General features: G+C 45.1%; 6 protein-coding genes and 1 long non-coding RNA gene across 9 annotated transcripts; 2 read left to right on the forward strand and 5 right to left on the reverse strand.

Annotated features, from left to right (window-relative positions):
- Positions 1-328: 328 nt before the first annotated feature.
- On the reverse strand, positions 329-6,214 carry thop1 (thimet oligopeptidase 1). Its single transcript, XM_058073097.1, has 14 exons — positions 6,106-6,214; positions 5,372-5,578; positions 4,714-4,862; positions 4,490-4,597; positions 4,314-4,416; positions 4,059-4,216; positions 3,855-3,990; positions 3,623-3,765; positions 3,280-3,503; positions 3,010-3,211; positions 1,136-1,322; positions 871-999; positions 669-805; positions 329-590 (listed from the first exon to the last, which is right to left on the reverse strand). The coding sequence occupies exons 1-14, from the start codon at positions 6,116-6,118 to the stop codon at positions 429-431; spliced, it is 2,058 nt and encodes a 685-aa protein (XP_057929080.1). The 5' UTR covers positions 6,119-6,214; the 3' UTR covers positions 329-428.
- Positions 6,215-7,613: 1,399 nt separating this feature from the next.
- Positions 7,614-9,406, reverse strand: reep6 (receptor accessory protein 6). The gene is made up of 7 exons (XM_058073979.1): positions 9,190-9,406; positions 8,877-8,970; positions 8,632-8,770; positions 8,383-8,551; positions 8,168-8,301; positions 8,052-8,074; positions 7,614-7,959 (listed from the first exon to the last, which is right to left on the reverse strand). Exons 1-6 carry the CDS (start codon positions 9,320-9,322, stop codon positions 8,060-8,062), a joined length of 684 nt encoding a protein of 227 aa, XP_057929962.1. The 5' UTR covers positions 9,323-9,406; the 3' UTR covers positions 7,614-7,959; positions 8,052-8,059.
- zgc:113223 (uncharacterized protein LOC541424 homolog) lies at positions 9,263-12,523 on the forward strand. Of its 2 annotated transcripts, XM_058073975.1 has the most exons (9): positions 9,263-9,458; positions 9,556-9,820; positions 10,230-10,287; positions 11,057-11,181; positions 11,267-11,341; positions 11,407-11,502; positions 11,569-11,697; positions 11,790-11,951; positions 12,040-12,523. In XM_058073975.1, the coding sequence occupies exons 2-9, from the start codon at positions 9,764-9,766 to the stop codon at positions 12,181-12,183; spliced, it is 846 nt and encodes a 281-aa protein (XP_057929958.1). In that variant the 5' UTR covers positions 9,263-9,458; positions 9,556-9,763; the 3' UTR covers positions 12,184-12,523. The 2 variants fall into 2 exon arrangements, with proteins under 2 accessions (XP_057929958.1, XP_057929959.1); XM_058073976.1 differs by having other exon boundaries at positions 9,443-9,820.
- On the reverse strand, positions 12,455-21,451 carry slc1a8a (solute carrier family 1 member 8a). Its single transcript, XM_058073965.1, has 13 exons — positions 21,313-21,451; positions 17,863-17,984; positions 17,492-17,791; positions 15,322-15,401; positions 15,001-15,216; positions 14,548-14,590; positions 14,271-14,478; positions 14,086-14,185; positions 13,787-14,020; positions 13,528-13,722; positions 13,318-13,452; positions 13,128-13,230; positions 12,455-13,064 (listed from the first exon to the last, which is right to left on the reverse strand). The coding sequence occupies exons 2-13, from the start codon at positions 17,908-17,910 to the stop codon at positions 12,918-12,920; spliced, it is 1,809 nt and encodes a 602-aa protein (XP_057929948.1). The 5' UTR covers positions 17,911-17,984; positions 21,313-21,451; the 3' UTR covers positions 12,455-12,917.
- On the reverse strand, positions 19,112-22,939 carry LOC131129970 (zinc transporter ZIP3-like). Of its 2 annotated transcripts, none has more exons than XM_058073974.1 (3): positions 22,792-22,939; positions 21,554-21,778; positions 19,112-21,483 (listed from the first exon to the last, which is right to left on the reverse strand). In XM_058073974.1, exons 2-3 carry the CDS (start codon positions 21,758-21,760, stop codon positions 20,764-20,766), a joined length of 927 nt encoding a protein of 308 aa, XP_057929957.1. In that variant the 5' UTR covers positions 21,761-21,778; positions 22,792-22,939; the 3' UTR covers positions 19,112-20,763. The 2 variants fall into 2 exon arrangements, with proteins under 2 accessions (XP_057929957.1, XP_057929956.1); XM_058073973.1 differs by having other exon boundaries at positions 21,554-21,816.
- LOC131129978 (uncharacterized) lies at positions 22,341-24,906 on the forward strand. The gene is made up of 3 exons (XR_009129935.1): positions 22,341-22,396; positions 23,343-23,527; positions 24,591-24,906. It is a non-coding gene; the product is annotated as an uncharacterized LOC131129978 (long non-coding RNA).
- Positions 23,064-27,789, reverse strand: sgta (small glutamine rich tetratricopeptide repeat co-chaperone alpha). Its single transcript, XM_058073972.1, has 12 exons — positions 27,625-27,789; positions 27,007-27,175; positions 26,822-26,925; positions 26,676-26,754; positions 26,511-26,610; positions 26,284-26,388; positions 25,915-26,050; positions 25,421-25,483; positions 25,291-25,328; positions 25,058-25,210; positions 23,376-23,499; positions 23,064-23,291 (listed from the first exon to the last, which is right to left on the reverse strand). The coding sequence occupies exons 2-11, from the start codon at positions 27,104-27,106 to the stop codon at positions 23,388-23,390; spliced, it is 990 nt and encodes a 329-aa protein (XP_057929955.1). The 5' UTR covers positions 27,107-27,175; positions 27,625-27,789; the 3' UTR covers positions 23,064-23,291; positions 23,376-23,387.
- Between the last annotated feature and the right edge of the window lie 71 nt (positions 27,790-27,860).

Consider the following 27,860-nt stretch of genomic DNA (forward strand, 5'->3'; position numbering starts at 1 on the left):
TGTTTGCTCTTTGCAAATTTCTCCACTGGTAATACGTAAAAATCAGACTTGTTTGCGACATGAGGGTGTTTTCACACTGCATGTTACCCTCCAGCTGTTTTTGCCAACTCCTCATTCCCAAGGGACCCCGTTGAACTATGCTCTGCAGCGCCACGCCTGTTAATCAAACATGTTAGTTGAAAAAGCCTCCCCTGACGTAAACAATGATGTTTAGTGTTCTAACAGCAAGGAAACAGACTGCAGTACCGAAGTCTACCTCACAAGCACTGCAGCTCCATGAAAACAGCGGCCATGTTGTTTGTGTAGAGGGAAAAAGCAACACAGGAAGTGCTCTCAACGGATTTTATTTCCTCATTAAGTCCTCCAAGTCACCTATTTTTCAGCAGTCCTATGTTGTGTGGACTCCAAGAGGGAGGAGCTTGAGTTGGTCAGCAGGGACACGGCGTGCCAGCCTCCAAATCCACTGTCAGTCCTTTGCTCAGCAGGAAGGCTTCTTGTTTGGGCTCGCGCCCGAGGAACTTCTTCAGCATGACAGATGCGTCCAGGGAGCCGCCAGGCCTTAGGATGCATTTCCTGTAGTCCAGGCCAACCTGCGGAGCACAGAGTTCTTGGTATGGGCTTCCAAAGAGAGGACAGTGGAGGACAGTTGAGGTGTGTGTGGTGCTCACCTTGGGATTCATGATTCCCTCCTGCTTGAAGCGAGCATAGAACATGTCCATGGAAAAGACCTCGCTCCACAGGTAGCCATAATACTGAGCGTCATAACCACCTGCCAAGTGGCCGAACGTCGCTGGCATGTTAGTCCCTGAGAACACACACGGTTATGTAACCACTAGGACTGAACATCTACATTTTTGTGTTGCGTCTAACCTGGCGAAGCAGGAATTCCCAGGACTTCCTGGCAGAGACGCGAATACTCCTCTGCCGGGTCCAGGCCGGTCCTGGTGTGCAGAGCCTGATCCACTTTAGCCAGAACAATCTGCCTCAAGTTGAAAAGACCTGCACATATTCAGCAGTTCATTGTTGGCTGTCCAAAGACACCAATAACCACCAACCATCAACCATCAACCACCAACCACCAACCACCAACCACCAACAACAACATTTCTGTCTCACTTCCTGTCCAAATACCCACCAGTGTTGGCCAGGCGGGATTTCATGAGTTTGTCGAGCAGCTCGTCAGGAATGGCAGCACCCGTCTTGTAGTGGCTGGACATCCTTTGCAGTGGCTCCTTCTCCCACACCCAGTTCTCCAACATCTGGGACGGGGCCTCCACAAAGTCCCGCTCCACGTGAGTTCCGCTGAACATGGCGTAGTCAGCCTGCAGTCAAATTACCAATGAGCGATGGAGTAATGCCCGCAAACATGTTAACTTCACTCCATTCCCCAAACATCGCTCTATAGCAGAGGTAGGGAACCTATGGCTCGGGAGCCAGGTAGGGCTCTTTTGATGACTGTATCTGGCTCTCAAGCATTTACCACAATAAAAATGTATGTTTGCTAACATTTTAAAGTAAACATCACCGAAGTCACTGTTAAAAATATTAAAAATCAACAACTTTCTTATGCATTTTAATCCGTCCATCTATTTTCTACTGCAATACGGCCAACCATATCTATCTTTCCTGATGATATTTTCCAGGTCAAACACCAAAACTCGATTATTACTGGGTAATGCGGTAGTCTACCTCGGTCATTGAGATGTAAATGTAAACTTTCCTCCTTTAGTCAAATAGTCACCTAGCTAAAGCTGCAGAACCAAGCCTTCTGGCAAAGATGGCCAAAAGAATGAAATATACTGAGTACGGTGCAAAACCATGCAGAAGTTGCATTAATGGCAACAAGTATTTGATTTATTATTGGACACTGCGCTGCTCACAAAAGTGTGCTGGCCACACCCCCTTGGCGTGGGGTAGTGTGCCTGGTCTACGTAATTAGAGCCCATTATATCTAAAACTGTTGGTCTTACATAAAAATGCACACATTTTATTGCATTCAATGTTTACAAAAATGTATATGGCTCTCACAGATACACATTTTAAAATATCTGGTCTTCATGGCTCTTGTAGCCAAAAAGGTTCCCGACCCCTGCTCTATAGTATAAAGTTATAGCTATATAGTATAAAGCTATATAGTATATAAGCTATATAGTATATAAGCTATATAGTATATAAGCTAAATGGTATATAAGCTATATAGTATATAAGCTATATAGTATAAAGCTATATAGTATAAAGCTATATAGTATAAAGCTATATAGTATATAAGCTATATAGTATAAAGCTATATAGTATAAAGCTATATAGTATATAAGCTATATAGTATAAAGTTCAATGCTTGTTGGCTGTAAGCTTATCTGCTGTTTGTATAACAACCAAGGGTGTGGCCTGAGAAGATCAATATCTTCAATCAAAGTATGCGCATTATAATCATTTTTTCCTCATGCCAAACGGGACAGAAATGACATGTGACTGACACTGAAAAGTCAAACATTTTTCCAGGCGGATGCCACACAAAATGGCGTTGGTGAAAACATAAGTGGTATGTGAAATTCAGTCCACTGATCAAGTTTATTTATCAAGTGTTAAGATTTTGCCCTTTGTTCAGCGGCCCATGAACACACCATGTAGCTGTGAGGCACCTCATTTTAACACCAAGACTCCGTGCATTTGACACCCTGACTCTGTGATTCCATGCGTTTATCGATCACCTTTTATTATCATTCATTAGTGGTTATTTTTTTTGTTTAAAATGCATTGAATAAGTGTCTAAGGCACATTGAAGATAGACGGGTTCTCGAGCTAAATCTAATAACATTACAACAGTCACTCTTATTGCAAATGTTGATCCAAAAGCAGAGGAGAACGTCACGCTAGCAGGCCGGTTTGGAGGAGCAGGGGAGTGAGCCAATGTAAAAAAAAAAAACAGCCATTTTTTGGAGTGTCTCAATTACTTGTGGGTTTTCACAATTGTCTAACTACAAGATGTGAGACAACATAAACTCTGACCTCAGCACACAGCTGGTGCATGACGTGGCCAAACTCATGGAAGTACGTCTCCACCTCGTCATGCTGCAGCAGAGACGGAGCATCAGCCGTGGGTTTACTGAAGTTTGCCACCATGGCCGCCACTGACATCTGGCGAGCACCGTTTGGCAACAGGCAGCCAGGCTGCAGGCCAAAACAGGCGGCGTGCCCGTACTTTCCCTCCCTGTGGGGACCAAACAAAGAACTCAGAAGACCAGCAGCCTCCAGCACCATCAAGAGCTTGGTCATCACCTGGGGTAGAGGTCCAGGTAAAACTGGCCCACCACCTGACCGTGGCTGCGATCCTTCACGCTGTACAGCTTAACATCCGGGTGCCACACAGGGGCGCCGTCCACCAGCTCAAAGGTCAAAGCCAGCAGCTCCTGGTAGATGTCCAACAGTCCCCGAGTCACCACCTCCATGGGAAAATACTCCTTCAACAGGTTCTGGTCCACCGCATACTGAGTCTCCTCCACCTGGCAGGATGAAGAGACAAGGAAGTAAAACAAGCACAGTGTTGTCATGAAGAGCCAGAGAAAGTCCAACTGCAGCTGCGTAGCTCACAAAGACCTGACATGAGTCACAAAGGTCTCACCTGCGTCATGAAGTAGCGGGTATCCCAAGCGTGCAGCTCTCCGCTGAAGGTAAGACCTCTCTTCTTGCACTCTTCCTCCTTCAGTTTGAGGAGCACTGTGCGCTCTTCCTCACCCAGAGGCTTCAGCTTTTGGGCAAGTTCCTCTAAGAAGAATGAGATGAGAAGGCTTTGTGAGCATCCGTGTTCACATTCCACACAGACCACGTTGAGATGTTTGTGGCATGATCCTCACCCAGGAAAGCAGCCACCTGCTTGCCAGACTTGGCCATGTTCATCTCCAGCACAAAGTCAGCGTGGGTGCTGAAGCCAAGCAGAGAACTCTTGCGGGCTCGAAGCTCCACCAGCTCCTTCAGGATGACGGAGTTCTCCTGCAAAAAAAAACAGAAACCTGTGTCATGTCCTGTGCTGTCATGAAGGAATTGAAGGAATTCTTCACCTCTCTGCAGCGCGAGTTGAAAGCTTCCTCCAGCTTTTTGCGGGTTTCTGGGACGAAGCATTTCTTCATGGTGGGGAAGTAGTGAGGATATTTCAAGGTCACTTTCAGATGGTCTCCATCTTTCTCCAGCGAGCTCAGGAAGTCTTCTGGGAGGCCGCCTACAGCCAGCAAAGGAAATATTTAGAAACCTATTTAGAAACCTTTAGAAAAAACAAAAAATTCCAAGCGGCGTCATAAAGAGCCACCGGTTCTCACCCAGTTCCTCCCTGCTGAAGGACAGACTGGTGGTGTCCTCGTTCAAGTTCTTGTTGAAGTCAATGCACAAGTTGCTGAGCTTCTTCTTGATGCTCTTGATCTCCTACACAAGAACATATACCACATTTAGTGAAGCACAACAAGAGGCTTAAAGACTAAAGCCCAGTATAGACCACCTCTTGTGTCTCCTTGGGCAGGTGGAGTCCATTCCTCTGGCCCAGTTTGATAAGCCGCTCCATATAGCGTTTGGACTCAGCCGTCAGGCTGCTGGTTTCAGCCTTCTTCTGTAAACAAAAAAGAAAAAAAGGCCTGGTTTCAACTTGTGGACCAGTTGTGAATACCTAAAGTATCGCTCGTTGTTGGACAACATTGACGCCTGTCAGGACAGTCGATAACTCACCTCCAGAGCCACGATCCTCTGGTACACGTCCTCCCTCATGCTCATCTCCACGTCAAACTCTGACAGCTGTTTGTCCGCCTCTGTGCTCGCCGTGCGCACTTCCTTGCTTGGAGACACGTGCTGTGGGAAGTCCAGCATGTTCCTCTGGACTGGAACATGATGGGGGAAGGTTTCAAAAATATAAGCTAGTTTAAAGGATCATTACTCATCCTGCTCCTAAACATATTAATATAAACATCTGACTTCCAAATAGATATATCATATAAATATCAAAATATTTTTTATGTAGGGCTTTGACGCTTGTGTGTGTGTTTAATCAGTGTTTCAAATTAAATGTGTGTTCATCAAATGTTCTTGTTTTTTTGTGGCTGTACAAAGCGCTGATGAAGATCTTTACATTGCAATGCCAAACGCTGACTCAGCGATGCTGCCTGCCTCAACAATGGCACATTCACATTGTTTGGTTTTGTTTCGCCTCGCTTTACATTCATGTGGATGGTGCACAGAAGCATCTGGACGCACGCTCAAACACTAGGACCGCATGTTGATCATCATTATTATTATTATTAAACATAAACGTGTGTTTAGGTCATGAAGGAATGTGACGTGTTCAGTTTGATTCCATGTTGTGTTGCCATGGCAACACATGGATACTGACCCGTGTACTCGACTTCCACATCAGCAAGCACCTTCAGCGTGTTCTCAAAGGTGACGCCGCCCAAGTCGAGAGCACCAACGCGGTCGTAAACATCCTTGGTGCTGGCGATGAGTTCCTCAGCCTTCTTGAGGATTTGCTCGGCGCTCAAATCCCATCGCAGGCGGTTCTGGGAGCAGACCCGAGTCGAACCGCCGAACACCACCTCACCTGGAATTGATCACATGATCAGCACCTGACGACATCAATGTATCACATCGTCCAAGACTATTATTAATAACATGTTATGCATCACATTGTCCAAGACTATTATTAATAACGTGATCTTACATTACATACATTTCCTTTGCCTGTGCGATTATATTTTATCATTGTTTACGCAAAACAAAGACTTTGTCCAAGAAGTAATGGACATTCGTATACATTTTATAACACATTTAATCAGTAAAATCGTGACATATGAAATCTTAATAAACAATCCATTACTAGTATTTATTCACAACGTAAATTTGTTGGCAAAACATCACAAAGTCCAAAGATCTTTTGCGTACAACTTTATTTGTCTTTGTTGAATTAACAGCGGTAGCTAGCACTGGCAGCTAGCAAGATGGGAGTTAGCAGTTGCTAGCCGAGGTCGTGAAACGCCTTTAAAAACTGACGCAGCTCAGAGAGACAAATAGATAAAAAGGTTGGCAGATACACCAGATTTGGCTTATAAAAAGGCCAGTAAAGCTTACCTGTCGGGCTCATGTCGACCAGCTTATCGCAAGAAAGTCACGTGTCCGTGCTTGTATCTCAAAGCGCCATGGGATTTAGGAGACACGCGACTTCCGGTTGGAATTTCAGAATAAAACTATACAGCTTCTTGGCACGCTGAACAATCGCGGGCATTAAGTTGTCAACCTCTCTTGAATTTGCGGTCGTGTTTTCATTTAATTATGTTGTGGTTAGAGATTTTATAAGACACCTCTATTACAGTTCCAAAATAGGCTGCACACGGTGTACAGTGTATTTTAGAACCATTCGTACAGTATACACATGTAAATAGTATGTACCTACACATGACTTACATGTTTGTATATATGTATGTATTGTATGTATTGTGTATATACATAATGCAACATGTAACTGATACCCTCGATTTCTTTTGCAGTTTGATATGAGTACAATTCAAGCTAATATCAGCGATATGCCAATGCTATACCGATACTTTGTGAAAATACGTCTAACACTGCAGCCTGCAGCATATCAGGTCCGACAAGCATCTTAACCCAGCCCTACCCCAGCTGTCATCGGGCGAGAGGCGGGGTGCACCCTGGACTGCTGACCAGCCAATCACAGGGCACATATAGACAAACAACCATTCACACTCACATTCATACCTATGGACAATTTGGAGTCGCCAATTAACCTAGCATGTTTTTGGAATGTGGGAGGAAACCGAGTACCTAGAGAAAACCCACGCATGTACAGGGAGAACAGTTTCCAAATTCGTTTTTTACACACACACACACACACACATATACATACACATATATATACATATATATACACACACACACACACACACACACACACACACACATCTACAGCATTTCTTGTCAAAATGTGAGTTAAATTTAAGGAGAACAAGAGTTCAAAACATTATTATTATTATTTTTGACATTTTTTGGTAAAAGTTAACATCCAAACTGTAACCGGCAACATGACTTCCAGTGCTATTGTGGCATGCTTGAGTCTCAAAAATAGTCCTAGTCTAACATCGACTACCTACTGCAGCATGGGAGCATACAAATATCTACACGCAATGCCCATGCCAAAAATGCATCAAGTGTAGCTTGCAGTACTCTTTCTCCCAACATTTTTGCAAGATTGCAAAATACGTGGAGGAGGTGGTGAGACCATAAACAGAGAAGTGAACATACTCTCGATATGCAATGTTTTATTGCTCATAGTTCATATTGTTGTTACAGCTGAACCGCCCATCATGCCTCCTGGGCATCTGGAAATAAAAGTTTTAAGTTACGAGTTATGTTTAGCACTCGGTTGATTTATGTGATGCATTAACTTGAGGCACATTACTTCAAATGATTCAAGTATTAAAGTATCAGTATTTATTTGATTTCACCAGTAATTGAGTCAATGATGAATTAAATGCAATGAAAATGGAATATTGTGTGAAATGATTGTAGTTAAAACGTGTTGTGGCTCATTAAGACTACTATATTTAGTGCAATTGGATCGATTGAGGACAAGTGGCTTTATTATTATCACAACAATTAAAACAAGCATAATCATTTTCACTTTTACTCAAACAAGAAAATCAAAACAAAACATTAAAAAAGTAATCAGGTATGAAACAGTGCAGTATTTTTATTACACTGTTATACAGTGAATATTATTGCAGTAACAAAAGAGTCATATCATGATTATATTATGTTGTAGTCATTCAAATGCTTTTTAAAAGTGTTATGAAAATGTTATCACGTGGTTCATCCAGGTATTATTACATATGCCATTTGAAAGTTTGCATAACTTTGTTTGCACAAAGTCAGACAGCCCCTCCTCCTCCAAGCAGACCAGTTGACAAGCTGATGATGACACAAATAATTATAATGATTTTTAATCAGAACTGAAGAAGAAAGCCTCCAGAACTATGCTAGCATGCTAAGTCCTAACTTACCTTGTCGGTTAGCCCAGGAAAGGCTAAAGTTGGGTGGGTTTTGGGAGGGAGGTGGGGGGGGTGTACATGTTAAATGAGAATTAGTAAGGTGGTTTGACCTTTGTATGGAGTTGTACCTGTCTCTCTTCACTGGACTGTGATGGAATTCTTCTTCCAGTAGAACTTTCTACAGACGTACTCGGCAAACTTTTAGTGTCAGGAGCAGCCGCCTGACTGACCAGAGCTTTATTCTTCACCAGCGTGGACAGAACTGAAGAAGAAGAGGGGCACCGGTCCAAACTGAAGCTCAACTGGTCTTCTGTGGATGTGTTCAAGTCTAGTGCACCACTACCTTCTCTGGTGAGGTTCTCTGCGGCGCTCATGGCCTTGCCACTCAGGTCGCTGACCATGTTGTCCACGGTGGCTTCGTGGCGCAGGAAGACGGGCCGTACCACGCGATTGTAGATAATCTGGGATCCGTTCCAGGTGATGGGCGCCATGCACCACAACAGGAAGAGACACTGCCAGAGAACACAAGGACACAGCAACAAACTACTAGAGGGTGTTGAAGGTCACGCAGGTCAAGGTCAAGGAGTGTCACCTTGAAGGCATAGTAGAAAGGGAACCAGTAGAGGAAGATGTCTGAGAAAAACTCGCCCAGGCTGAAAACGCCATACACCACCCAGTAGGTCAGCCATTTTGTGTCGTCTTCTTTGTTGGCACTCTCTATAGCTTTGACTCTGCACACATGCACATCTGACACTGACATACCTCTTGTCTCCACACTTCTGGAATGTTCTCTCAGCCTATGTCTACTCATTTGTGGAATGATGGACAAGAACTCACGAGAAATATGCTGGGTACACGAAGCCAATCAGGTTGCAGACTAGGGAGGCGCCATAGCCGTAGACCAGGTAGAGTCCGGTCACTGACACAGCACCTGAAGGCCACATGGGACCGCATCATGTTTACATCATTATTAGCATCTTTACCTAGCTCAGCATAGTACTTCCGATAGTTTATCAGCTAACTTATCTTAGCATGTCCACACAAGATGGGATAGCTAAGCAGTAGCTAGTAGGGCTGCTACTTTGTGTCTTTGTGTTCAGCAGATTAACTGAATCCTCTTGTGACCGAAGCACAACACACACTGTGGTACCGGCAGCGAGGATCTTCTTTTTGATGCCAGTCTTCTCCTCCAGCTTCCCCAGGAGGTCTGTGATGATGTTCTTCTCGTTGAGGAACTTTTCGGCTCGGTCTTTGAGTGAGGAGAGGAAATTGAGCAGGCCCATGTCCTCAATCAGACAAGAGTGGCTGACAAGAGGAAGAGCAGGGAAGGGACTGAGGAGGAAAATAAATCCTCCACATCCACCTGCTTCCTGTGGGGGAGGAGACAAGCTAGGAAAGGGCGGAGTCCTGTGGTACAGGGTGGGTTACTGCTTGCCTGTTTGGAAACGTCGTCATGGTGATAGTGTTTTTTATGAAGTCATCAAAGATTTGTTTGTGTTGTTTTTTTGGGGGGAAGAGAGGTCAAAGGTCATGCCGCTCGATATCTCATTAGCATCTGCCCCCCGCAGTAAGACAGAACGCAGTAAAGCCTAAGAGGGGCGGAGTCTGAGAGGAGGTATGCAGCGTGCGGCAGCCTGCACGCTACATTCTTGCAGGACCCTCGCACCTCGAGCAGCCGCCATTGCAGCCGTAATTGCAACCCGTCCGCCTGCAGCCCAGTGGCCATGCGAGGATACCGCGGCGTGAAATACTTCCTGTTTGTCTTCTGCTACGTCTTCTGGGTAAGTCAGAGGGAGTGTCATGTGACCTCACTGATCCAATACTTTGACAACACACCTCAGAATAACTAATAAACACACACACACACACATATGCAGGCAGGCATACACTTACTAAACAATTAATAGTCAGTTAATAAACTCTTAACAAAGTTAATAAATGATTAATTAACAGTTCATTAACAGTCAATCACTGTTGACATTTAATGAATACAAATCAGCAATGCTGACAAGGTCGTGTGATGGTTCACACGCACGCTGAAACTAACTACTATCTGTGCACGTCACTTTGTCACTTTGACTGGTGGTGCATTCAGGTGCTGAAGGTGGCCGCTTGTAATCATGAGAGTGTCCCCATGACTTCCAAATTGAATGAAGAAGCTTCTGGTCATCAAACGTCATCTGTTTGCAGGTTGTGAGCGCCATTCTCATTGCAGTGGGGATCTATGCCAAAGTCGCCAAGGAGAAAGGTCAGGCAATGTCCTTGGAAAATTCTGAACGCTGACATTGCATCATGGCAACAGGACATTGTTTTTATTCATTGTATATCTCAGCTCAGTCTGCACGAGTGACACAGAAAGTGAACGTAAGAAGTGACTGTGATGTCACAGGAAGTGAGTATTGTGTTTCAGGAACAGGATAAACATTCCAGGAAGTGAATGTAATGCCACAGGAAGTGAGTACTTCCCAGGAAGTACATTCACAAGAGTTGTGTTACAAGAAGTAAAGGTAGCATTACAGGAAGTGAAAGTAATGTCACAAGACATTCATGTAGCATTACAGGAAGTTAATATAATATCAGAGGAAGTGTTGCAAGATGCAAGTAAATGTTCCAGGAAGTGAATACTATGTCACAGAAAATGAGTGTAGCATTACAGGAAGTGAATTGAATACCACAGGAATTGAACATGTCACAGGTGTCACACATGAACTGTCACAGGAAGTGAATGTTGCGTTCCATGTAGTGACGGTAAAGTCACAGGAAGTGAAAATAAAGTCACAAGAAATTAGTATAGCATTACAAGAACTCAACGTAATATCACAGGATGTGGGTGTTATGTCACAGGAAGTTCAAGTAATGGCATAGGAAATGAGTGTAGCGTTACAGGAAGTGAATGTAATATCAGAAGAAGTGAATGTAATGTTTTAGGAAGTGGGTGTAACATTGCAGGAAGTGAAGGAATGTTCCAGGAAATGAATGTCACAGGATATGAATGTTAAGGAAGCATGTGTGTACAGATGTTGTGGACACACTGACCGTGGACCCGGCGCTCCTCCTCATCATGGTGGGCTCACTGACATTCTTCATCACATTCCTGGGATGTTTGGGTGCACTGCGTAACACCACCTGCCTGCTGAAGACGGTACATGGAACATGATGTTACATGAGCAACAATGTCACATGATGTCAGCTTAGTGATGATGTCATGAGCTTTGTCCGGTGTGCAGTTTGCGGTCATCCTGGCGGTGGTGCTTTTGGTGCAGCTGACAGCAGGAATTCTGGGATATTTCTTCACTGATACTGTAAGACGAAGCCTCCACATCACGCTGTGATCCTTGCGTCAGGTGAGCACTTTGTCATTCTCCAGGTGATGGAGAGGACAGAGCGTTTCATGATGAAGACCATCGTCCGCTATCGGGAGGACCGTGACCTTGAGAACGCCATTGACTTTGTCCAGAAAAAGGTATACAAAAAGGATATAGGATCGATAATGCTATGCGCATGTGTGTGCACGTGACGTGCCGTGTAGTTTCAGTGCTGCGGTGTAGACGGCTACAAGGACTGGTCCAGGAACGTCTACTTTGAGTGCTCAGACTCCAACCCCAGCATGGAAGCCTGTGGCGTACCCTTCTCCTGTTGCGTCGTCCCCAGCAACCAGGTCGCTGATCTTTCTTCTTCTTTTTTCTTCTTTTCTGTTTTGGAAATGCTGGCTGGTAAGATGTGAGAAGTCATGTTCATGTGCTTCCTCAGACGGTGCTGAACACCATGTGTGGTTTGGGAACACAGCAACAGGATCATAAGCGGGCCTCTGAGGATGTCTTCACAGATGGCTGTCTGGACAAAATTGTCCTGTGGATCAGGACCAACATGAAGATGCTGGCCGGGATGATGGGCGGCCTGCTGCTTCTTGAGGTAAACCAGCTGCTCACAGCCTTTACAAGCACACGTGTCAGCGCATTTTATGTGTGTGTGTGTGTGTGTGTGTGTGTGCACTTTGAAGGTGTGCATGATCTCACTGGCTGCGGCTCAAGTGTGCTGGATCAAAAAAGTGCGGCAACGGAAGGCAGAGCTTGCGACCAGGAGTGCGTCGCAGAGGAAAGACGAACTGTGGTTTCCTGCGTTTGCTGACTTTGACGACGAATAAGACCTTTGGGACCTTCCACCTGGCTAATGCTAGCTTGTTTCGGTCAAGTTCACGTCAAGAGAATAACTCACAATGTAAACACCATGCCTCAGTTTTGGTTGTTCAATCATCATCAGGGTTAAAGGTGGGTCGGAGGCAGGTTACACCTCGGACTAGTCATCTGTCAATCACAGGACACAAGCGTTCACGCTCACACTCACACCATTCGCACGACACTGTGCTAAGCTAGCACATGGATGATTGAATAAAAAAACTTTTATATGAAGTCCTTTTATGTTTTTGCACATAACAGTACAAAAAAATCAAAAAGATATAAAAAAGTGAGTGTTTTTGTGCGTTGGCAGATGAGCACACGAATGTGTGAGGATTGTAATGAAGGACAGTCCAGTTAAGGCAGAACTACTTCCTGTTTGACTTCTTCACAGAGGAAGATGAGGAACATCCACTCTTCATCCTTCCTTTCCCAAAATGAAATGAAATTCAGAGTAAAAGAATAAATGCACAAAGCCAGTGTGGACGAGTTAGCTGCCTGCATCACAAACAGGAAACAGGAAGTAAAGCACAAGAGGCAGACAGAGAGACGCATGCCAGCATGCTGTCGAACACACACACACGAGAAGAGCACTTATGTGGTCAGAGCCAGCCTCCAATCAGTCGTCTTTCTTTTGTCCATGTCCAAACATGTGGCGTCGCCCCCTTGTGGCTGACCTTGACCTCGGGGGTGTTGCCATGGCTCACACCTGACAGATGTTATAATAGACGGTGTGTGTGTGCCTGTCCAAAACTGCGTCGGCATCTTTGTGTGTGTGGAGCTCACACATGGGCACGTCCACGCTGTTGTTGAGGTTGTGGGGCGTGTGCGTGCCGTACGAGGGGACACCCTGGAGGCAAACAATCAACTGTTAGCACATGGAGTGTCTTGCTAGCTTGGCGCCGTTGTTTACCTTTCCTGCCCCACTCAGTGGAAAGTCTTTGCGACACAGGTGGGCGATGATGCCTGCCGCCAAGGCATCACCCAGCACGTTGATCATGGTCCGAAATCTGTCCCTGCACACACAGCACACGTGACACAGTCACATGATGCACTCAGGACCCATACCCAGCCCCCCCCCCCCCCCACCAAGTGCCACCTACAGGATCCAATCAATGGCCACGATGAGGGTGATGTCATCGGGGGGTAGGCCCACTGATGTCAGCACAATCACCATGGTAACCAGGCCTGCCTGAGGGATGCCGGCTGCACCGATGCTGGCCGCAGTGGCAGTGATACTGGTGTGAAGATAGGCACACACAGTGAAGCCCAGGCGGTAGTCATGGCAACAAAAGTGATGCTTTCAAGGTTACCTGATGGTGACCAGCTGGCCAAAATCCAGCTCGTAGTCGTTGACCTGGGCAATAAAGATGGCCGCAACAGCCTCGTAGAGCGCCGTGCCATCCATGTTGATGGTGGCGCCCACAGGTAGCACGAAGCGTGCAATCTGGCGGTCCACTTGACAGTTCTCCAGCAGACACTTCATGGTGATGGGCAGCGTTGCCGAGCTAGCGAGAGAGCGCCGTCAGACCTTCAAGATGCCCACAAAAGCACTGGTAGCGACAGACTCACCTGGAGGAGGTGGCCAGGGCGATGACCATGGCCTGCAGTAGCCCACGGATGTACTTGAAGGGGTTCTTTTTTGTGAGCAGGAAGTAAAAGAGGGGGAGGAGCACCAAGCCATGCACAAAGAGGCCAGCAAGCACGGTGATGCCGTACCACCCCAGCTTCTTTCCCAGCGTGCTTGGGTCCTGCATGTCCAGGATCTTTCCTGCCACCAGGAAGATGATCCCGAATGGGAAGTACCTGTCATGAGACGACGTCAGCCTGTGTCGATACTGTAAGCCCCTCCCACACGGTTTCCAGCTCACCACACAGCGGCGTTGATGATCTTCATGACGCACTCGTTGATGCACTGACACACATTAACCAGTGGTGCTCCTCGCTCGCCCATTCTGCCCAGCAGCAGACCTGCGATTGATGACATCATCACCCTTCAACATATGTGCCAACCAAGCGACCGACCACTCACCCACCCGGGTCCGGCCCCACTTACCCATGGTGGCTGAGAAGATGACAATGCCGAGCACATTCATCTGCTGGCTGCTGCCGGGACTCGTCTTGTATGTGACTTCGGGGGGCGGAGTCAACTCCAGGAAGACCGTGCGACCTTTGGGCTCACTCTCGTCTGGGACCACGTACACAAAGTTGGGCTGGATAGTTTTGGTCGGGACCTTCAGGATGGGCACCAGGTCTGTTTTGTACTGACGACACAAACAAAGTGTGAGAGGAAGAAGTGGTCATGTGACAGCGAAAGCTCACCGCTCGCTCACCTGCTGGAACGTCGCCTCAATCAGATTGGAAGGTACCATGTTCCTGTGGGTGGAACACAAACTGGATCAGTGACACGCGCTCTTCTGTGCACGAGGACCACTGCCTCCATCTCGGCGCGTGACGCAAAGGAAGGTCATCTGATCACCAGCCCAGGAGGCCAAAAGTCAGCAGGGTCAAGACCTTCTTGCGTGGCTACTCCGGGAGGGGGTGTGGCCTATGGGCGGCACGTGCCGCGGCAGAGATCATCATCGCCTAATCTGTCACTCATCCTTGCCGGATTACTAAAAATACGTATGTTAGCTCCTTGGGTAATTGGATTCACGTGCTGTGCGTTTCCATGGTAACACAAAAAAGGATTTGTTTGGTCGCTAGAAGACGTCCACGTTAGCATATTAGCATCGACTTGACGTTAATTGACAGAGGTGGCAGAGCCTGTTCCACACATCTCTCACCTGATCAGGTCAAGGAGGGCATCGGCCGAGGTCATGACGGGCCCGCCTCCGAGCCGGTTGCTCTCCATCTCGGTGCCCACGCCGGGCTTGATGATGAGCACCAGCACGATGCCCACCACCACAGCGATGAAGGTGGTCCACAGGTAGTACGTGACGGTCAGCACACCCATGCGGCAGCACGCCTTTGACTCCATGGATGACAAGCCTGACATCAGACTACGCACACACACACACACACACATACAGCCCGAGGGCGGAGCTTGCATCATCAAGACGGTAACAACTGATTGACAGGTGCTAAAGGGGAACATGAAGGCACACCTGGATGTAATGAGAGGTAAGATGAGCATCTTCAGCATCCTCATGAGAAGTTCTCCCGGGAAGGAGAAGTAGATCTTGGCCTACGTTTCAAAATAAAAGCAAATGACTTGATCAATAGAAACAGGAAGTTGATGCAGAGTCGTCCACCCCCTGCTCACTCCCGCAGACCCACAGATTTGGACCTGACACTGACTTTTATTTTGCAATATTCTGTATCGTGTGACGAGTTCCCAATCGTCCCCTGAAAAGATGAATGGTCCTGTACGTATTTACAAACCAGAGTTCTAGTATTGAGCTGAAAAGGGATGCGCTTTTTCCCATTATTCTGTTTGTCTTGGCTGTCATTCTGCCTCAGTTTGGCGACTTTTCACCACAGTGAAAGAAAAAACAAGCGAAGCCATGGGTTTAGCTCTGAGCGTGCATTTGTCTGACGTGGGGAAGCTGCAAAGGGCTAGCACGTTCACGTGCTAACTTAGCACTCGTAGAAATGCCTGCTGACTGTCATTTAATGATGACGTTTTCTAGATGTTTTTATAGTAATTATGTTTTGCCCTCTGAACACTACAGTAGTTGTGTGCGTAACAGATGCCAGCTGGTATGCTAAAAGGCTGAAAGGTTGAAAGTTCAAAAACCGAGGGCTTTTAGTTAATTGGCTAAAAGTCGAGCAGGACTTAATTCTCAATCAATGCGGATGTGTGGCTATGGGATGGAGCCCTGGTGTGTGAAAAGTTGTAATAGTATGAGAATAAAGTCATACATTTCCTAAAATAATGTCGTAATATAACCAGAATTAAGTGGTAAATTTACGAGAATAAAGTCGTAATATAATGTGACGTACATATCAGAGGGAAACTACAGCATAGCTCTTTGGAAAGGACGTAAACTTTCCTCTTGCTTCAGGCAAGCTTTTATTGATAATGTGGCAATAAAACAGAGCACTTCCGCGTTCCTTGCCCCGCCCCTCCACATGCCCAAGGCCAAAGGTCACATAAGTCCCCCATTTTCAGAGCTGTCTTAGGCATAAAAATTGTAAAAAAAAAAACAAAAACAACAACATAAAAAAAAAGGTTGACCCTGCCAACCAGGCGTATCTTATTTATTTTTCAAATAGTTGGCAACCCGATGTGGCGTTCATGTTGCCTACTTCCTGTTGTTTAAAAGGAGCATTCTCAATCGGTCTCACTTTACAATAAGGTACATAAAAATACAACTAATGAAGAACTAATGAGGAACTAATGGGTAGAGTACCGTATTTTCTATACGACTATAAGTCGCTCATACATAAGTCGCACTGAAGTGTAAGTTGCATTTTTTGCAGGTAATTTTTTTTACAAACTACTTGACCAAAACAGACATTACGTCCTCTTGGAAGGCAAGTTCTAAAAATAAAAAAATAACAGGCTGAATAGGTGTAAGATATGCTAACACAATGCTTATTCAGCTACTCAAAAAATAAACATGAACAGAAAAGGTGTCCAGTGTTTATGTAACATAAACACTTTTTTCATTTATAAGTCGCTCTGGAGTATAAGTCGCAGGAACAGCCAACCGATGAAAAAAAGTGTGACTTATAGTAAAAAATACGGTAGTTACTGAGGAACTAAGGCACATATTGTACATTTAGAGTAGCTCCATACAACTAATGAGAAACTAATGAGAAACTAATGAGAAACTAATGAGTAGTGGTAACGGTTAATGTTAGGTTTGTTCCTCCTCTCAGCCGGCACGTGAGTTTGCCGCCACCATCGATCCACTTAAACGTGACCACAAGGGAACGGCGAGCCGCTGAGTACGTTCATAAACTCATGCAACCTTTGACTGTTTCATGTTGACACTTTGTTCCCAGCTAAATTTAGTTGGTCTGAGCGGGATTCATTCTTCCTGGAAGCATACATTAGCACTTCCTGTCTGAATGTTAAACACTGGTGCTAATATTAGCCTTGTTTTTCAGGAGAGGAACTGTACAAATGGACAAGAGAAAGACATGTTTAAAAACTCAAATTTGTCAGAATTTTAGCCTAGCATGCTAGCTTGTATTTTGTAAGTAGAAAAACAAACCAATTTAAGCAAATGTTGAAGCTTATCCAAAAACGAAATAAAAGTCACAGAATGCGAGCAGGCTAAGCTAACTAGCAAGTCGCTATGGTCTGGGAAGCAGGATGGGTCCTACCTGTGTGGACAGCTGGGTTCCCCTCAGTGTGAAGCCCAGCGTGCAGCCGCTCAACACGGCCATGACCGACAGGGTCAGGAGGCCATTCCTCTTGGCAAAGTCCTGCACGTTCCTGCGGATCTCCCCGTTCACAGTGACATGAAGACAAGTCTTCAGGCGGTCCGCCATGCTCCTGCCGGCATCTCCCGGCGTACAGGAGCTATGTTCGGAGTGAGCCTCCTCCTCTCCGCCGCCGCCGCCGCCGCCAAGCAGAAGCTCGTCCATGGCTGGAAGGGGGACGACGTTTGGAGCAGGTCTCACCTGAAGCAACAGATTAAGGCAGACTTAGCAGGACTAAGCAGCTTATGGGGGGAGGTAGGAACACCTCTCACTCTCTCTTGTTGTGGCTCCCCCTTGGCTGGATGGGGGTTAAAGGTCATCACGGGGGTCGCTAGCGTCTGCTCGTCACCTTTTCACCACGGGACCCGCTCGGAATGAAGTTGAAATTCAAAGTCTATTGAAAACCAAAACAATGAAAGATGGTTTCATGTTGATTGACAACTATATATACTATATAAATAATACAATATCGGTTTCAGCCATGAATTCGTTCTAAAAGGTCAGATGAAAACTGAAACATACAAAAAGCGAAGCAATTTTCCCCACAGGAAATAATATCGATCCAATGCCAGACACCCAAATATATGAACTAAAACATTTTCTTGTGAATAATTGTAGCTTTACATCAAGAAAACAATGCAAATTAATTGTAAATGGTGAATGAAACGGGTCAATGAACATTTTCATATGATCCTTACAGGATACTGTAGTACTGTAGAAATTATTATTCTGCAAATGGGGCTCAACCAAGCTCAATTTCAAGTTCAATTCCCCAAACACTAAACTAAACGGTACCACAATAGTGGTTATCAGCTAATATTGTCTCGTCCGGTTCTCGGCCGTTTTTCTCGTTGCCGTTTTACTTCTACTCAAAAAAATTAGCCATCCTGGCAGGTATATTTCCAAAAAAAGTAATGATTATGGAGCATTATGAGGAGTTCCCCCAAAAGATTATGACTGCTAAAAGCAAAACTGTTGCCACCAATTGAGCGAGGGAGGACCGCTGACACAATGCTCAACATTGCAGAGCTTTGAGATTTTAAAGTGTCGCAACAACTGTCTTTTTTTAATTTTTGAAAATGATTAATCATGTTTTCTTCCAGTTGATTTATGCTTATTCCTCCAGCAAATATTGTAATATAAGAAGACAAATGTCTGCTAACATTGGCCCAAGTCTTAATATTTCATATTGCATTTTATTCCTGGTGCTCGTGTGAACATAGCTAGCTTTTTTTTCTCCATGTCCCCTCGTGGGCTCTGTAGGTTCTAAATAAATGCTAATAAATGGAAACAGCATGTCCAAATAAGCTAACGAGGGAAACAGTGACACATTGGGAACTAATTTGAAGCTGAGATCCTGGACATAACCTGGTTACGAGTTTAGCCTAAGTTACCATGGTGATACCGCTGCTTTAAAAGAGAGCTACCTTTGTTGAAGTACCTGGCAGAACACCCCCTTGGTGTTGGGTGTGTGATCCAAGATGGCTGAATGAACAAGCAATGCTTGGAATATTATCCGTTTATATCTTTATTCATTTCACAACATTCAATGTACCCAAAGGTAAAATACAACAGTTCGTTACACACAATGTTGTATAATAGCCAGACAATGTACGAGAACCGAGCCAAAATTTTGGGAAAAAACTTGTCGTGGCTACCTTTTGAGTGTTAAGTTGGTGTGTGAGGATTTTAGCATTATTTGTAAGCTGCCACCATAGGTCAGACTGTAATATGGAGTAATGACCTCCTGCTATTCCCATCGTGAGTTCACCTAAAGCTTGTGATTGGCGCCTGCCAAAGAAAGTGCTACTGTTTCCTCACTGACTCCTGAGCGGCACAGTATTTAAACAATTAGTAGTAGTTCTCAAATAAGGAGATGTCACAAGATGGTCACAAATTAGCCACACTGCTGTAAAGTGTTCAAAGTTCTAAGTAATTACTTGTTCAGAAAGTTCCCATTTGGAAATTAAGTTCACTCCAATAATGCATTCTCAATTGTTATGGTCCAGTTCTGGATTAATTTCTGTTTGTTTTTAGATTACGGCCGCTTCCTGTTTTGAAGGCTTTTGCGAGAACACTTGAGGAGACGGTGTAAGCTTGTTCACATTTTCTAAAGATGTCATTTGCTGCATCAGATACTTTGGTATTTTGGAAAACTACAAGGTAAAATTGTTTTCATATCGCCCCGCAGATGGCGACTGTGCAAAAGCATGCCAAGTAAATCCAAATCTTGCTTCCCTCTATTAATGTATATCCTCATATTTATATCGACATGACAAACTATGTGTAATATATTAATATAAGATACATGCCTGATCATGACCAATTGAAAAATTGCAAGAAACCAATTTTTGGGGTGATTTTTTTTCAACATTTCATTTCCATTTTAGGCGGGTTTAAGTTTTTTTTTTTGTGCTATAGCCTTAAACTTTTGATCAGCTGATGAACAACCCACAGTTTAATACTCATTAACCAACTATGTTTCTGTCAAGGATGAACCTTTCATCAGTTATCATTATTATATGTTTATTATTATTTATCACATTACTATTTCTGTGCATTAAAATTGGCAGAGAGTACATTTGGAATACAGAAAGTGAATAAATATGAACGATATGAAACTATTAATAGTACTATTAGTAGTACTATTGTACTACTGAATTTAGAATTGTACTATGAGACGTACTGCAGTGTAACTTCTATGTATGTTCAAAATAAATGAAACCATTACCATGTATATTTGGCAATAAATTACTTGCTTACTACTTACTACAAATTGCTTACTCAAAAGGTTTTTGTGTAATATTTCAATATGACGACATGAGCATAAATGACAATATTAATTCAAGAAAATAATTATGTACAATTTACTTCATTTTGATCCATCTAGATCTACCTGATTCTAGTTGTCTGTTCCAGATGTACTTGTTATTTTCTAGGACTAGCCAAACGAGATCAACCTGTCATTTTAGTTCACTCTGTTCCAGATACACCTGTCATTCTAGTTCTGTCTATTCCAGCTCCACCTGTCTATCTGTTCTAGATGCGTCAATCTACTTCTGTACGCTCCTGATCTACCTGTCCTTCCAGTTCTATCCGTTCCAGCTCTACCCCTCAGTCTGGCACCAAGCACACACAAGCACTCTGACCACCGACCTCCGGGTTTGTCACCGTCACCATTTGATGAAGACAAGGGCGGCTAGGGCGCCATATCCAAGGACAAGAAAGAGGACTTTGAGGAGGCGGTCTGCCTTGTGCTCCAGTTCTGGCGTGAGGATCTCAAAAAAGGTGACAAAGAGGAAGGTTCCGGCTGCGAGTCCCTGCAATACCACAGAGACTACGCCCCCCGCCAACGTCTGAGCAGAGTTCACTACCACACCAACGGTGGCGCCCAGCGGGATCATCAGGCTGACAGCAACGGCTATCTTCGCGGCATCTTTCATGCCAAGGGCTGCTTTGGCCGCGCTCATGCCCAGCGCCGTGGCAGCAAGAGTCTCGTGCACAGCCACGCCCAGCAGGAGGCTGCCGAATTTGCCGGCGTCCTCTTGCAGGCCGAGCGCCACGCCCTCGAACACAGAGTGTGCGGACAGAGCTAGAACTAGACTGGCGAGACGCAGTGGCCCTGCCCCCACCAGCTGGGTGGGGCTCAGGTGTGAATGACGGTGGCCGCGATGCCGTACTGCAGAGATGAAGGGCGCATCGCACTCGGAGTCGCTGCCCACCTCTGAGCCACCACCGTTGAAGGTCTCCAGGTCGATGAAGGATGGCGTCTCCTTCCTGAAGGTCAGCACGCTTTGCTCTACCAATACGCTGACGAAGAAGCCCAGCATCATCATCGTCTCAGCCACGGGATACTCGCCGTCCACTTTCAGCTGGCGTAGCACGTCATTCGCCTGCAGAGACACCATACGCTCAAGGCCCGCTCATCACATGACTCATCACAGGGGTGGGGTGCGCGCCTACCTTGGCCCTGACTGCGGGCAGCAGAGCGTTGAAGCACGTGGCCAAGAATACGCCTCCCGAGAAGGCGTTACACAGTGACACGGCCCGGCGGTATCTGTGCACCTTGCTACGGTCGCTCAGCAGGAGGCGCACTGGCACCAGCACGCCAGCCAGCATGAGCGCCACCAACGCCAGCAGGCCCAGCAACTTCGCCACCAGGATGTGCATCTTCCAAGTACATCCACCCTAGAGCCAGTACAGCGCCATCACACAAGCTCACCTGACTGGACACACACGCATCAAATAACGTGTGACAATCGATGTGCTTCCGGGTCAAAGGTCAGATGTTGTTTTGTGATGCCTTCAACCAATTCAGTATTTAATAGTACAATAATAATAAAAATACACTCATAAAACAAAAATAGCTGTTTGTTTACATATGGAATAAATCTGAGGTCATGTTTGAGTTTCAAAACAAAGATGGTGACAATGCGTAAGACTCAATGTCAGCCATCTTTGTTATGAAAAAAAAACACATTGTCACGTGACCCCAGATTTTAAGGAGTGGAGATAATCAAAGTTATTAGAAGTAACTAAGGAAGTAACTAAGGAGAAAGTTCTACCTTCACCCACAGTCGTGCAAATGTCATGCTAACTGCCGCTGACCTTTATTGTGCGTCCCAAACAGCTATAAAATGTAACGTGTTTCCAATTTCCAATTCGGAAAAGTATATCGGAACCCATGTGAATTCATATTGGATATTAATATAGTATATGTAGCCTAAATAACTAACTCATTCACGGACCACGGCGATTACATGTGACGTCAGACAAGCGGACCACATCGCGAACGTAAAACGCCAAGTAAGACAAAAACATTTGTGTTTGCAGTACTACTCCAATACTGGATATCACAATTTACAATAATAATCTGCGTGTTTAGAAATATGGCTACACCCTCGCTATGTTAGGTTATTTAATGCAGCTTGATCGAGGGTGCATAATCACTGTAGTTTCCAGCAGTTTTTCCAGTTATCATCATCAATACATTTTCGTGATAAACTACATGCTTATTGAGGCCATCATGTCCCAAGGCGGAAACAACAAAGCGCCAGGTGTATTTCCTTCCTAATGCAGCCTGGAATGCTGCATACGGCCGGAAGCTGGCACCTAAAATGGCAAACATCTACTCTGTTTGAGCAAAAAAATACACTTGTAATTACACTAAAGTCCCAAATACGTGCAACAATGACAATTACCTGAGTGAATCGTCGTATTCCACCAGCAGGTGTCGAGCTACTTCCTGAATGACGTCAGACACTGCTGGAGTGTGATTGGTGGATAACCCGATGACGTTTAAGCTTTCACATGTATGCCCACAAATGTCGAAAAGTTCAATTACATATATACCTATGTTGTTTAATTATATTTTGTTTCAATAGTTTTCTTCTTTTTAAATACCAGATATAATTAAATATAAAATACAACTAACTTCCTGTCAGCTTTGAAAGCAAGTTGAGCAAAGAGCAGAGACATAAAATGTTCTTTAATTGTTGAACCAGCTCACTGTCTCCATGACTACCTCTGCAGACACACGCACACAAACGCACGCACACAGGAAGTGGGAGAGGCTTCCTTCACAGGGCGTGGCTGATGGCGGTGTGGAGGCTCTTCTCATGCAGAAATTCTTCAGTAATGAAACAAATGATGTTCTTTTGAGTCTTTCCAGTTACAACAACGGTCCAAGTGAAAAGAAACCCTGAAAGACAAGGCAAACATTGTGTTGTCACTTCACCATTGTTGCATCTAGGCAGTGTGCTGGTGCCATAGTGGGTGAAGTTACCCCACAAGCGTGTCATGGCTGCTCCTCGTTGCCAGCGCTGGGCGTCCGATTGCGGATTTGACTCCTGAGCTGCTCGATGAGTTCTGGATTCTGTTGCTGCATCTGCTGAGCGAACTGTTGACCTCTGACCGGACACAAAGGCCAACATGCAGGTTAGCATTTTCATGTTGACTGATGTTAGCATGTCGTTTCTGAGACTACTGATGTCACATACTATGACATGAACGATGACTGCTGTTTCCTCAAATAGGGATTATTATCTCATGGTAACATCTGACGTTTTATTCAAGTGGATAACCACCTGACGATTAAACGGGACCTGTCATGCTCCTTTTGGCCCTTTGTATCGTGTTGTGGACTCATATAGAGCAGCTACACACAATAACCCGCACTGAAAGCTTTCTAGATCTTCCAGGTTCTGCACCTATTCCAGATGCATTTCCTTGGATTGATATCAGAGTTGTTAACAAATGAGTAAATCCTTTGGAGAGCTACTTGAAAAGTGGTTAGGAGCTACTAATTGGAGATCCCTGCCTTACTGTGTATGAACTCAAGAGTGGTAACGTGGATTTTCCACAACATTGGTAGTAGAAATGTGGTCTTTACATTTTTCTTGTTTAAAAAAACCAAGTAGATCACTGACTGTGGTTGAAAAAGGTTATTAGCAACTCCAGACATCGGTGAGCTGGTAATTTGCACCCCGCTCCTGCTATGCACACACTATAATGCTACATAGACTACTGCTGACTTGGAAAAAATGAGCACAGTTTGGACAGTGATAAATTCTTATTTTCAGCTTGCGCCTCTGAAACTTCAACAGGACCAAGTAATATTGGAAACCCATTATCGGACTTCAGCAGCAGTTTGGCAGACCAGCATCACGCCTGTACCCGGGCATTCAGAGGCATCCCATACTTCTTTCAGGGTTCACTTCCAAATGCGCAAACCTCATTATCTGAAACTTTGGCGTCGTTTAACACGAGAATACAACATTCTAACTACATTTATAGGTCAGCAAAGTACAAAAAGCACAATAGGTCCCCTTTAATTAGGGTCAATGTGTCCAATACACTGTGTTCCAAATGATTATGCCAATGATAGTTTTATCTGATTTATTTACAAGATGTCTGGAATAGTCTCTGACAGCTACTGTTTTGTTGTGATCTGCCTCCTACCCTCTTACATGGTGTTTCTCTCCTTTTGTTCCCATAACAGTCAATGACCGAGAGGTAGGTATTCTTTGCATCATGAGGCGGTCATGCATGAATTGTCATTTTGCTCCAGAAGATACTTTGCTGAGCTCATTTATGACACCTTTGATGACCATTAAGAGGCTTGCGGCTCACTCCCACTGATTCTGGTCCAAAACATGACTGAGCCACTTCCTTGCTGACATCACAGCTTTGTTGAGATCTGCTGGCCATACTCAACTTCATCGATCCAGGCCACTAAAGGTTGCATGGCGCTCATCAGTAAACAGGATTGTTTGACAATTACGTTTTTGTGAATTATTGAATGTTTTCATGACTTGTCCAAGGTACTGCAATATTTGATGCTTTCGCAATCATTTTTGTTTCCAATATCGCTTGAAATGTGTGTCATGCTTAATAATGTTGAACATGACATAACTTTACAATTACAACAATACGTCAAACAAGTATTTCATGTGTTCATGTACGCACGCTTGGATGAGTCCTGATAAATCTCCAGCTGATGTACCCCCTGGAACTCCGCCGCTGCTGCCTCCTCCTCCTGCTGCTGCTGCTGCTGCTCCTCCTCCTCCCCCACCACCACTACCCATTCCGCCATATCCTCCAGACATCATTCCTGACATCCTGCCACACAGCACTACCATCAGCAGGCAAAACAAATACGCAACAAAAGTGCACACACACACACACACACACACACTTACATTTGCTGGACCTGAGGGTTGGTCATTAACGACGACGCCTGCAACAAACACCAATGATCACAACTTGTCCCACAAAAACTGTGACACATGACCCAGTGATGACAGTAACAACGACAATGTCTGTTCTCACCATATTAATGAAACCAGGATTACTAAGCAGTCCAGCCAGGTCCACTCCACCAATGCCCGCCGTCTGACACACACAAATACAAAAGTGAGCACTAACACACGTGCGCACACACACACACACACAAGTTTCTACACAGGACTGCAATCTATTTGTGGTGACTGCTTGGAGGGGGGTTATATAATCAAATTGACATTTTCATAGACACTGAGGGAAACAAAAAGTGACCAAAAAAATATGAAAAGGGGAACACGCAGCGCCGGGTAGATGTTGAGGAGACATCTACTGCACCTCCTGACAAATCATTATTCTCTGACAGACCAGGTGCTGATGAGATGTGTTGAGAATCAAGAGTCATGAAGCCATCTACCGTACAAAGTTGGAGTGACAAGCTACATTCAGAAATAGTACCGGTAGCGCAAAGTCTATTCGGCAGTTCGCCACAAATAAATGCATGTATGGGAAACACTACACACACATAGCGGAATTATGTTTACAGGACTAGTGGTGTCCATCTTGTCTTCTGCAATCTTCAGGTTGGACTTGTATGTGTCGTTGTCAGGGTCCAGCTCTAGAGCTTTTTTGTAAAAGGACACTGCCTCTGTGTGCTTGTTGAGACTCGCCAAGGCCAACCTGTAAACACAGTGCATGCTCATCATCTTTAAGCACTCCTTGGCTGTGGTTACTTTAACACTATATCAGTCATGTTCAATCACGTTTTAAATGACTTTACTTTCACCCACGTCCGGAGGTGATGCAAAGCAAAACAAATGTTATTCTCAGCCTACAACAGAGTGACAAGTCTTCTCCCGAAAGGATATTCGGATGAAAAGAGAGCAACGCTGGTCACGTGAACACGTTCTCACCCCATTCTGCCGTAAGCTTTGCTGTAGTTTGGGTCGATGCTGATGGCCTGCTCACAGTCCTGCACCGCCCCCGCGTAGTTTCCTATCTTGCTCAGTGCCGCCGCCCTGACACGTATGACATGACCACACTCTCTGATTTGGATTGCACACTTGACATGGATCCATCACACATACGTGTGAACACCAGTTTGGTAAAAGCGGGCGTGGCAAGATGGCAGCACACTAACCTGTTGCAGTAGTAGACAGCGTTCTGAGGGTTGATGGCGATGGCTTTGGAATAAAACTCGACAGCAGCGGCAAAGTTCTCCACTTTCATTTGATCATTACCTGCAGAGGAGAACATGTCAACAAGGCATCACACAGGCAGAGGAGAGACGCTGTCGTGACCTTACCATCCGTCTTGAGTCTCTCGGCCTCTGCTTTCTGCTCGTCGCTGATTGAGTTTGCTGTGGTGTTGTTGTTGACCTGCGACTAAGCGCACAAACACATTACCAAAGACAAACAAAATGTGGCGTTACAGGGCAGCCCTCGTGAGTACCTTGCTGGCAGTGGCCGCGAAGATCTCGGGTAACGTTAGGGAGACAGCGAGGCTCTGGTCATCCTTGGACACTTCAAACGCGGTCTCCAAACACTGGACCGCCACTGCAGAGGGCGTGGTTTTAGAAAGAGGGCCGTTGTTTTAGGAATGTCACACCTTGATGACCATGGTGACTCCCAGCTCACCTTCCAGGCTCTCCTGGGCTCCCGATGACAGATTCCCTGACTCGAGCTGCTCGTGGAGGAAGCGGATGATGGAGAAGGCGAGACGCTTGGTGTCTGTCATGGCCGCGGAGGCAGAGACCGCTTGATGGACAGCCAAGAAAGGTGACAGCACAACTTGTATCTCTGGTGGCTAGTGTGACAACAAAACATTTACTGACTTAGAAATGTTGCAGTTTCATTCGTTCATATTTGTCAAGCAAACAGTATTATAGTAAAATGCAATTGCACAAGTTACTTCACAATTCTTATTCAAACGTGTCAAACAAAACTCGACCCGGAAACGAAAGCAATCGTTAGTGACTTGATGACTTGACTGAATATCCAAGTTCCGTAATATGTCTGACCTATGCCGAATTGTCCATAGACTGCAACGATAGTTGTTCATGTTTTACAATGTGGTCTAAAAGAAGCACGATCACGTTTAATCGTCGACGTTTTAAAGGGTTTCTTATCATGAGAGAGGCACATCGACACTAAAAGCTAACAAGCTAATTGAGCACATTTCGTTGCAAGAAACATCGCGGTGCTGAATTGACGCAGCCTGATCTAAAAAAGAAAGTAAACTATTTGTTTTCCTACCAAATATTTGAGTATTCCAGACGGAGATGACGACAGTTATTAATAAAAAGACGTTGTTGTTGTTGTTGCTCCTTGTACTCGGGAAGGCGCTGCAGTCAGCTCGATGGTTAATGCGGCGCGTGATTATGACGTCACTGGTAGAGAAGCGCAGGACAAGCAACTTGTTAAATGAGCTTGTTCATATATTTATGAATGTCGGGAACTTATACTTATAGATATCTGGAGATAAATTATGT

The sequence above is a fragment of the Doryrhamphus excisus genome, chromosome 5 (genome assembly GCF_030265055.1).
Source record: "Doryrhamphus excisus isolate RoL2022-K1 chromosome 5, RoL_Dexc_1.0, whole genome shotgun sequence".
Classification (NCBI taxonomy): domain Eukaryota; kingdom Metazoa; phylum Chordata; class Actinopteri; order Syngnathiformes; family Syngnathidae; genus Doryrhamphus; species Doryrhamphus excisus.

Bases quoted from the DNA above. Each gene is read 5' to 3' on its own strand.
- thop1 (XM_058073097.1), bottom strand. The intron at 3,991-4,058 runs GTGAAGAATTCC...TTTTTTTTGCAG, and splicing joins TCAACTCGCGCTGCAGAGAG to GAGAACTCCGTCATCCTGAA. The intron at 3,212-3,279 runs GTGATGACCAAG...TGGTCCCCACAG, and splicing joins TACCTGGACCTCTACCCCAG to GGAGGGAAAGTACGGGCACG.
- reep6 (XM_058073979.1), bottom strand. From the start codon at position 9,322: ATGGGCCTGCTCAATTTCCTCTCCTCACTCAAAGACCGAGCCGAAAAG. The intron at 8,771-8,876 runs GTGAGTTCTTGT...GCATGTGTGCAG, and splicing joins GTGTACCCAGCATATTTCTC to AGTCAAAGCTATAGAGAGTG. The intron at 8,302-8,382 runs GTAGTGGTGCAC...CTTCTTCTTCAG, and splicing joins AGAGAACCTCACCAGAGAAG to TTCTGTCCACGCTGGTGAAG.
- zgc:113223 (XM_058073975.1), top strand. From the start codon at position 9,764: ATGCGAGGATACCGCGGCGTGAAATACTTCCTGTTTGTCTTCTGCTAC. The intron at 9,821-10,229 runs GTAAGTCAGAGG...ATCTGTTTGCAG, and splicing joins TCTTCTGCTACGTCTTCTGG to GTTGTGAGCGCCATTCTCAT. The intron at 10,288-11,056 runs GTCAGGCAATGT...ATGTGTGTACAG, and splicing joins CAAAGTCGCCAAGGAGAAAG to ATGTTGTGGACACACTGACC.
- slc1a8a (XM_058073965.1), bottom strand. From the start codon at position 17,910: ATGACCTTTAACCCCCATCCAGCCAAGGGGGAGCCACAACAAGAGAGA. The intron at 17,792-17,862 runs GTGAGAGGTGTT...CTGTTGCTTCAG, and splicing joins GGGAGCCACAACAAGAGAGA to GTGAGACCTGCTCCAAACGT. The intron at 13,065-13,127 runs GTAAACAACGGC...GTTTGCCTCCAG, and splicing joins CACTGAGTGGGGCAGGAAAG to GGTGTCCCCTCGTACGGCAC.
- LOC131129970 (XM_058073974.1), bottom strand. From the start codon at position 21,760: ATGCACATCCTGGTGGCGAAGTTGCTGGGCCTGCTGGCGTTGGTGGCG. The intron at 21,484-21,553 runs GTAGGCGCGCAC...GTGTCTCTGCAG, and splicing joins TGCCCGCAGTCAGGGCCAAG to GCGAATGACGTGCTACGCCA.
- sgta (XM_058073972.1), bottom strand. From the start codon at position 27,106: ATGACAGACACCAAGCGTCTCGCCTTCTCCATCATCCGCTTCCTCCAC. The intron at 26,755-26,821 runs GTACTCACGAGG...TTGTGCGCTTAG, and splicing joins TCGCGGCCACTGCCAGCAAG to TCGCAGGTCAACAACAACAC. The intron at 26,051-26,283 runs GTGAGAACGTGT...CTGTGTTTACAG, and splicing joins AAAGCTTACGGCAGAATGGG to GTTGGCCTTGGCGAGTCTCA.